General features: G+C 22.9%; 1 protein-coding gene across 1 annotated transcript; it reads left to right on the top strand.

Annotated features, from left to right (window-relative positions):
• Positions 1-369: 369 nt before the first annotated feature.
• On the top strand, positions 370-4,203 carry LOC122500291. Its single transcript, XM_043609149.1, has 6 exons — positions 370-670; positions 784-1,048; positions 2,798-2,927; positions 3,042-3,217; positions 3,479-3,625; positions 3,814-4,203. The coding sequence occupies exons 1-6, from the start codon at positions 474-476 to the stop codon at positions 4,003-4,005; spliced, it is 1,107 nt and encodes a 368-aa protein (XP_043465084.1). The 5' UTR covers positions 370-473; the 3' UTR covers positions 4,006-4,203.
• The last annotated feature ends 6,236 nt before the right edge of the window (positions 4,204-10,439 follow it).

Here is a 10,439-nt window from a genome sequence, read left to right on the forward strand (position 1 = left end):
TTTTAAGTACCTCCATGTTTCGGAAAAAGCTCTTCTTTAATAAAAAAAAAGTTACAAAGTTACAAATTTTTTCTGCACCGGAAATAAATTCTAAAAAATTTTTGAGTACCTTCGTGTTTCGGAAAAAGATCGAAATTTATGAAAAAAGCTCAAATTTGATGATCGACTCCAAAAATTATTTTAAAAAAATTGTTTTAATAATTTAAATTTCTTTTGATAAATTTTCGTTAATAAGAGAATTTACTCTGTAACTCTATATATACATCGAGCTACTGCAAAATAATTTCTTAGCTTGTGTAAAAAGAGATCTTTTGATGACTTGGCGCTAACCAGCTCGCAACGTGTCATAAAAAAGTATATATATAACATTTTTCATTGTCAGTTTAGTTTTTCATTGTCACCTACCACGATAAGTATTATAATTAAGGTTTAAAAAATTCCACCGAAACAAGTGCAACGTACCAAAACTCAAAATGATTAAATCAATTAATAAAATATTATTCCTTAATTTTATTATTCTATTAATTTACATGAAAGTTTTTTCAAATGCTGATGATGATGAACTGTTGATACAATCATCATGGAATTTATCTTCAGTGAATTTAGAAGATGATGCTCTTATTTGGAGATTCACTATTTGGAAGAACAGAGCTTTTCTGGCAATTCCCAGGTAAATATAATAATAATAATAATAATAAAATAATTAAATACCCTATTCTTTCTTTTTTGCAAATAATTTGTTTCGTAATATCAAATTTTTTGTATAAAAAAATATAATTGAAGACGGAAGAACGATATAAAAAATAAACGATATACATTGGTGGAGGCTCCCTGGCCGGAAATAAGGGATGAAACGACATTCGCTCTGAGACCATTTCCCAATTCCTATTCCCAATTGAATCACATGGATAATTGTTTTCGATCTCTTCGATGCGTGGTGGCATTAGATATCGACTCGAGAGGACGTCTTTGGGTTTTAGATGTACCAACGGAAAAGAAATGTTCGGCCAAAATAATTATTTATGATTTATTAAAAAATAATCAAGAGGTATTTATTACTATTATTATTATTAATATTAATAATTGCAATATTATTTATTATTGTTCCTATTCTTTTCTATTTATTACTATTATTTTCTTTATTATTACACCCAGAGAAAAATTTATATTTAAATTTATAGTAAATAAAAGTATAATAATCTCAGATGAGCCAAATATTAAGTTATTTATTTGTTTCAAATGAATATTCAAAACAAGTTAAACTTTTATTAGAACCACATAAAATTTTATTTAATCCAAAATAAAGTTTATTTCAAAGTTCGTAAATTGTACGATATAATTTGGAAAATTTCAGAGAAATTAGAAATGATTGAAAAATTCAATTATTTTCAAAAGTAATAATAAACATAGCAGAAATTCAATTATTTTCAAAAATTTTTAATAATTCTCGTCAAAATTTCAATTATCTTTATAAATAATATAATTCTTTTCCGAAATTCAAATATTTTCAAAAATTTTAATAAAATTCTTGGCAAAATTCCAATTATTTAAAAAAATTTTCCTCAATTTAATGATTTTCAATATCTATTATTTTCATAAAATAATAAAAAATTCACAGAAATTCAATTATTTACAAATTTTTCATAAATTTCTTCGCAATATTCAATTATTTTTATAAATTATAAATAATAACATTTTTACATAAATTCAATTATTTTTCTAAATAATAAAACTCATCACAGGATTTCAATTATTTTTAATCAAATTTTAATCAAATTTTAATCAAATTCCTCGATAAATGTAATTATTATTAAAAATTTTAATAAAATTCGTCAAACGAATTCAATTATTTAAAAATTTGTTGATAAAATTCTTTATGAGAATATACAAATTTTAAGAAACATTCAAATATTCAATAAATTATTTTTTTGTATTTAAATAATTCAATTCTAGTAGAATTTTCTAATAAAAATTGGTTTAAAAATGAATTTCAGTTAAAAACAAATAAAATTGAAAATACTCAAAAAACTATTTCAAAAATTAGTAAAAATAATGGATTTATAGAAAAAATTTAGTTAACACGAAAAAAAATTTAATTTTGGAGAAGTTGCAAATTATTGCAGAAATTAATTGTTTTCAAGAGTAATAAAATCCTTCGCAGAAATTTAATTATGTTAAAAAATAGTAAAATTCTTCTTAGGAATTCAATTATTTTCATAAATAATAAAACTCATTGCAGAATTTTAATTATTTTTAATACAATTTTAATCAAATTTCTCGAAAAATATAATTATTCTTAAAAATTTTATTAAAATTCGTTGATAGAATTCAATTATTTGAAAATTTTTTATAACGACTTTTTATGGGAACTGAATTTTAAGAAACATTAAATTATTCAATAAAGTATTTATTTGCATTTTATTTGTATTTAAATAATTTAATTCTATTAGAATTTTCTAATAGAAATTGATTTTTATTTCATAAAAATGAATTTCAGTTAAAATTTCAGATTATAATTGAATATTAAGAGCAATATACCTTTTTTAGAAATAATTGAATTTTGAAGTTAATTTTTTTTAAAAAGTTTAATATGAATTTTTTTTATATTAGTTGAAGTTTTTATTTTCTAATATATATTTAATTGAAGAATTTACGAATAATTGAAATTTGTAAAATTGAATATTGTAAATAAATGGATTTTGAAAATTGTAGAACTTTTTTGAAAATTAATTATGATTTAAAGAAGAATTTTAGTGAAAAATTCTTAAATGAATAAAAAAAAATACTATTTTAACAGCTGAAAAGAGTAGAGTTATCGAACGTCTCTACTGCAAATTTAAGAGCCCTTGTCACTTATTCTGACTCGGAGGACACGAGAGCTTACATTGGTGACCCGGGGAATGAATCTATCCTTGTATACAGTCTAGGTATGTTTGTATAAAAAAATAAAACATTAAAATTACCTTCTTGAAAGTTGAAACTAAAAAAAAAAATTTCTATAATCTAAAAAAATTAATGAATTTAAAACTTAATTCCTTTAGCACTAAACAGATTGTGGAAAATTAAATTGACACACGAGCCAGATATTCCAAAAGTGTATAGCTCCGATTTAGCAATTTGCTGCAAAACCTCTCTTTTATATTTTACCGGATATCCCTCCCGTGATCTTTTCAGTCTAGATTTAGAAGAACTTCTGGAAAGAGAAGAAGCAACTGAGGTATAAGATTTATTTACATAAATCTTTTATAATATTCACTATAAAAAAAAGGTTCTAAATTAGAGCTGATTTCGGTATTAAAATAGAACCAAATTACGATTTAGTACTAAAATTGGTACTAAATTAGTACCTTTCATTTTACAGCGTTTATTAATAATTATATACCAGAAATTATTATAATAATCGTAATATAATTGCTTTCTTAAAAACCTTTTTTATAATTATTTAAAATAATAATAATAATAAATTTATTCTCTTCAGAAAAGAGTTAAATCGATGAATGTCTCTTGGCACGGTGAAAAACTTGGATCCTCGTCAGGATTATATTGTGATAAAAAGAACGGACTTCATTATTTTTTGATAAACGATAAAGCAAGCGTTCGTTGGGACACTGACTTTGAATTAAAGGTAGCTTTCTTTTATAGATAAACTGAAGAAATTATGATTCAAATAACCAATTTTACTTGAATCAATAATAATTTTTTTCCAATATAATTTGAAAATAGGTACACTATTTACGACTTTTCAAATTACATATATATATATATAAATATAATTTGAAAATTGATTCCATTATACATAAGATTTATATTTAGGCCGAGAATCATCTCGTTCTTGTCCAAACTGAAGACGTACCATACATCACTCACTACGCTGCAGATTCACAAAAGAACGTGTGGGGATTATCAAACGTCTGGTTTCCATTTCGGGAAGAAAGCTTTATCGATTTCGAAACAAAACTCGAGTCACGAACAGTCATGGTCTTCAACTACAGTCAATATTCTTAAGAATCATATATATTTATATTTTCCAACCAAAAAATTTATTTTTGTCTCTAATTATCAATTATTATTATTTTCATCAGTCTCTATCTTTTATAACAGATTAATTTCAATTTTAAATTTTACAATTTAAACTTTTTTAAAAGTATATTTTCTTCTAAACTATGGTTATGTACTACTTATTAAATAAAATTACAAATTCTATATCATTGTAATAATAAAAAAATTTGTAAAGGAGGAAATTTTGTCAGACTGTATAATGCATTTCTGCTATATGTATATTTAGATAAATTACAAGAATTTGTCTTGATTTAAAAATAATATTTTATACTATTGATAAAAAAAAAATTTTTAAAGTCGCACTTATTCCTTTGAAATTAATTTCTATGGCAGTAAAGAAAAGACATTTCTGCGTTCAAACGCCGAGACTGTAATTATTATTCTAATATCAGTAGTAAAAGACCGTTCTCGTCAGACGAAACATTTTCATTTCTGTACTTCTATTCAGAAGTAATAAATCCTTCTGGCGAGACACGTTATTCAAAATAATAAAATAAAAATTCTTACAATATTTTTACTACTAATTTATTTACAAGTGTAAACTTTAAAATTCCTCGTCTGACTAAAATATCTTTTACTATACTGATGTAAAAATTCAAAAAAATAAAAAATTGAAATTAGTAAAAACGTTTACTAATTTGAATTAGCGACTGACCGTTTGCTTTTGAATTAGTAAATTTTACTAACATAAATAGTAATCTCTACTAATTTATTAGTAAAATTTACAAACAAATAGTAATTTATATTTTTTTAGTAAAAAATTAATAAAAATTTTACTAATCTAATTTATTAGTTTACAAAAGAAATAGTAATTTCTACTAATTTGACTAATAAATAGTAATTTCTACTAATTTTACTAAAAACTATAGTAATTTCTACTAAATTATTTTAAATTAATAAATTATAAATAACGTTAATTAATCATTTAAGTTAAAGACAAATTCCACTCTTACTACAATATTTACTTTATAGTTTATACAAGTGTACTTCAAATGTAATTCAAATTCTTGTTGAAAACACTAAAAAAATTCAATTTTGGAAAAATTACAAATAATTCGAGAAATTCAATTATTTTCAAGAGATTAATATTCCTCGTCTGACTAAAATATCTTTTACTACTGATGTAAAAATTTAAAAACTCATAAATTGAAATTAGTAAAAACGTTTACTAATTTGAATTAGTGACTGACTTTTTGCTATTGAATTAGTAAATTTTACTAATAAATAGTAATTTCTATCAATTTATTAGTAAAAATTACTAATTCGAAAGAAAAAAGTTACAAACTAATTCAAATTAAATAGTAAGCATTCAAACTGAATTCTCATAAAGAATTTAATCAATAAAATTTTAAATAATTGAATTCTTTATTTTGACGAATTGAAATTTTAAAAATATTGAATTCTTGTAATCAATATTGATATATGTGAAAATAATTTACTTCCTCGGAATGATTTTATTATTTATGGAAATAATTAATTTCCCCTTCATGTGAAATTTTTATTATTTTTAGAAAATAATTTAATGTTCGTGTAGAATTTTATCAAAATTTTTGTGTAATAATTTAATTCTTTTAGAAAATTTTATATAGTAGAATATTAAAAATCATTGAATTAAGAAACATTTTAGAAAATAATTGAAATTTTGCCATGATTTTTATTTAAATTTTTGAAAATAATGTATAAATCTTGTAATGCGTATATTATGAAAATATAGTTAAATACTGCAACAAATTTTACTAAAATTTCTGAAAATAATTGAATTTTGTCGAATTTATTCGTTTATAAAGATAATTGAAATATTAAAGACAAATTTTTTTAAGATATTTTAAAAATAATTGAATTTCTGCGAAGAATTTTATTAAATTTGAAAATAATTGAATTTTCGTGATGAATATTGTTATTTATGAAAATAATTGAATTTTTGACGAGAATTTTAATAGATTTTTTGAAAATAATTGAATTTTTGCGAAGAATTTTATTAAATTTGAAAATAATTGAATTTCTGTGATGAATATATTGTTATTTATAAAAATAATTGAATTTTGCAATGAATTTTATTAAAATTCATGAATATAATTGAATTTCGGCGAAGAATTTTGCTATTTTTAAAGATAATTGAAATGTTGACGAGAATTTTATTTAATTTTTGAAAATAATTGAATTTCTAGAAAGAATTTTGATATTTATTAACACAGTTGAATTCTTTCAAAGAATTGGGTTAAAAATTGTTTCCTGACCTGTGGCAACCCTGATATATAAAAAATTAACAGCGATTAATATTAAAAATAATGAAAATGAAAAAATTAAATTAAACAAAAATTTCCTACAAACGTAGCAAATAATAAAAAGAAACAATGCACGCATAAAAATGCCAACGAAACAAAAGTTTACGAATAATAATTTCCGGGACCCGTGCAGCGAAGCGAAAGAATAACAAATGCTGGGACAAGGGTGAAGAACCTCATTGACAAAGGAACTCCAGAAGAAAATTGTAAAGGAAGAATTCCTTGAGGTTCCTGTATTCCTATTCTTCGAACGGGGGCGGTGTCGAACGGAGGGCAGGCCCGAACTGGGGCGTAACCACGTCGTGGAAGAGGCGGTGCGGAATCTCTCAATTATTTAAAAAGTCCTTATCAATATCCTTATAACCCTCTCTCGATATCAATTTTTCATATTATGACTCTTTTTTCCACTTTTTTCGAAATTCATCAAAGTCGTGATTCTCATATTTAAAAAAGGGGTCTCTCTCTTTTTTTTTCTCTCTCTCCCTCTATATCTCTCTTCACACGCACGTATATCCCTAATGTGAACACTCAACTTCCTGCGCCACTTAAAAAAAAAGAACAAAAGAAAACAAACCCTTTCTTTAAAATACTTTTCTCGTATATATTCTTCTGCATACAATGACATCTGCCTCAATTAATTCTGCAACAATTTCTATGAATGTTCTTCAACGATTGACAATTTTTTATTTGACCTTTTTAATTGTATAATTAAAGTCAAGTATACAAATCTATTATATAAAAATACGTCTATAATTTTTTCGCTAGAGGAAAAATCTTTATTTCCTTTCACTAAAATTTTTCTATTTAAATCAATTAATTTTCAAAAAAGTTCTTCTACAATTTTCAAAATCCATTTATTTACAATATTCAATTTTACAAATTTCAATTATTCGTAAATTCTTCAATTAAATATATATATTAGAAAATAAAAACTTCAAATAATATAAAAATAATTCAATTAAACTTTTAAAAAAAAATTAATTTCAAAATTCAGTTATTTCTAAAAATTCATTTTTAAATCAATTTTTATTTAAAAAGTCCACTAACAGAATTCAATTATTTAAATGCAAAAATAAATAATTAATTTAGTAATTGAATATTTCTTAAAATTCAATTCTATTAAAGAATTTTATCATCAAATTTTTAAATAATTGAATTCTTTGGACGAATTTTAATAAAATTTTTAAACATAATTACATTTTTCGAGAAATTCGATTAAAATTATATTAAAAATAATTGAAATTCTGCGATGAGATTTATTATTTGTGAAAATAATTGAATTCCTAAAAAGAATTTTATTATTTACGAAAATAATTGAATCCCTGTAAACATTTGATTATTTATGAGAATAATTGAATTATTGCAAAGACATTTATTAAAAAATTTGTAAATAATTGAATTTCTGCGTGTAATTTTTAATTATTTTATATGAAAAATAAGATATTGAAAATCATTAAACTAAGGAAAATTTTTTAAAATAATTGAAATTTTGCCAAGAATTTTATTAAAATTTTTGAAAATAACTGAATTTCGGAGAAGAATAAATTTTATTGACATATGCAATTGAAATTTTTACAAGAATTTAGAAAAAATTTTAAACATAATTGAATTTCTACGAAGAATTTTATTACTTTTGAAAATATAATTTCTATAATTTTTGCTTTTTGAAAAAATTGTCCGACATATTGAATCCGCCATTTTGAATTTTGAAAAATTAACACTGGATTCGTAAATGACTCGTTTAAAGTGAGTCTAAGTAAGATTTTGGTCAAGCGACTCTCCTACCTACTAGTCACTTTCAGTCACTGAAGTAGTCGCAATGTTTATTTATGTTTATTTATTTTTATATTTTTTCATATTAGGTAAAATATTATTAATTATACATTAAAAGTAACAATATTCTATTCAATTAAAGCAGTGCAAAAGTTTCCCTACTTTATTCTATTCGAAATAGAACTTTAACAAAGACCTAGCCTAGTTTTTCTAGTTTCTGGCAAGTCCCTTGCTAGTTTTCCTATTTTGAATAGAATTATTATAATAAACTTCTCCACTGGTTTTTTTTTATTATTTATTTATCTATATTTATATACGTATATATTTATTAAAATTATCTACATTACTTTTTATTACATGCGATGTAAATAAAACACATTTCTCGTAAATACTAAACCGAAATAATAACTCCCGATTTGTTTCGCGAAATATATAGAGAAACAACGGGGAGTTTTAAAGAGGAAGAGAACATCCCAGGAAGTATAACTTTAAATCACCCTTCCCCCAGAGGTATCAAATCGGGGGAAACGCCCCTAGATAGAAATCATTCCACCCTCGCATCTCCATTTCCTCTCTCTCTCTCTCTCTCTCTCTCTCTCTCTCTCTCACCCCCAATTCGGCAAGTTTCGCAAGAGGGATATTTCCCATCAACCTCCTAACTCACCATGGCCACCTGTTCCAGTTGTTTACTCTTGTATTCTCCAGAGTCAAGCGATATTCATCCTATTATATATATATACACATAAATACAATGACCACAAATAATCTAAATTTGCTTTTTAAAACTTTTTTCCATTTCAAAAATAATTAAAAAATACTTCAATTTACACCCATTTAAAGTATTTCAACTGACTTTTTTGTAATGTAGACAAATTGTCGATTTAAATTGAATATTTTTTTTCTTTTTAGAGAAGGAGAGATTTGTCAGTAGTCTATTAGCATTTATCTAGGTACATATATATAATGGGAAATGTCGAAAGGATAATAGAGACTAAACGATGACCCTTATATAGTTGTTGACCTAATTCACACAATATGCTATCCTACCACATTTGTATGTCATCCAATAATCTACGTTTTATAGCTTCTACTCTCCTGATATCCTTATGCCCCATTTGGGTTCAAAGGGTTCCCTTGAGAAATAATTGAGCTTTTTTTTCTTCTTGTATTTATAAGAAAATTCCGTCTCGTGTTTAATTTTATATTACAAAAACCCCCGAGAGACCTTTTTTTTTAATAATAATAATAATTAATAGATAATTTCATAATTTTTTTCTCATTAAAAGAAAAAAAATTTCCAATAAGTAAATAACAATTTTCAATAAATCGAATCAGTAAAATTATTATAAAATATTTCAGAAGGTATTTTAAATAAAATATATTTCGGAAATAAAATTAATTTAAATATTAAAATTTCAATTTTAAATTGTAATTTTCTCCGTATAAATTCTTTACCCATAATTCTAATTTAGTAAAAATTTTCAACTCTACTTTTGGATTACTGCGTCAGAATTTTGGCTTTCTAATTAGGAAAAAATTACTAATAAATTAGAATTTTTTTACTAATTATAAATAAACTTTAATTCATATATTTAAAAGAATTTATCACTTGGTAAAAATTATATAATTCGAAATAAAAGGAATTTATCAAATCTTCCAAGTCAAAAAAATAAAAAAACAACTTTTTAACTTTTTAACTTTTTATTTCGAATTATAAACTTTTTAATTCATATGAAAATATATTAACGAAAACTTAAATAGAAATTTCAATGAAAAATACTCCACTAATTTTTTTTTAAATTTAAATATTTCATTAATTTAGTACATAAATACTTAAAAATATTTTTTCAAAAAGAAAGTTAATCAATTTAATTTAAAAACTAGCAATAATTCGCGCCCTAAATTACGCGACATAACTTCTTACTGCCTTTTTTAAATAAAATCAGCAATTTTAAAAATAATAGAATTTAAAAATTTTCTAATTTAAATTTTTGTTGAAAACACTAAAAAAAATTCAATTTTGGAGAAATTACAAATAATTGCAGAAATTCAATTATTTTCAAAAAAAAAATAAAATTCTTCTTATAAAATTCAACTATAATAGTAGGTTCAAAATTTGAAAAAAAATCTCGTAAAGATCCCAATTATCTTTATAAATAACAAAATTCTTCTCCAAAGATCAATTATTTTCATAAATGTCAGAAAAATTCTTGTCCTAATTTCAATTATTATTTTCAAAAAATTTCCTGAATTCAATGATTTTCAATATCTATTTTTAATAAAATTTACCAAAATGAATTCAATCAAAAAAATTTTTAATAA

Source organism: Leptopilina heterotoma, unplaced genomic scaffold (genome assembly GCF_015476425.1).
Source record: "Leptopilina heterotoma isolate Lh14 unplaced genomic scaffold, ASM1547642v1 Lhet_183, whole genome shotgun sequence".
In the NCBI taxonomy this organism is placed as follows: Eukaryota; Metazoa; Arthropoda; class Insecta; order Hymenoptera; family Figitidae; genus Leptopilina; species Leptopilina heterotoma.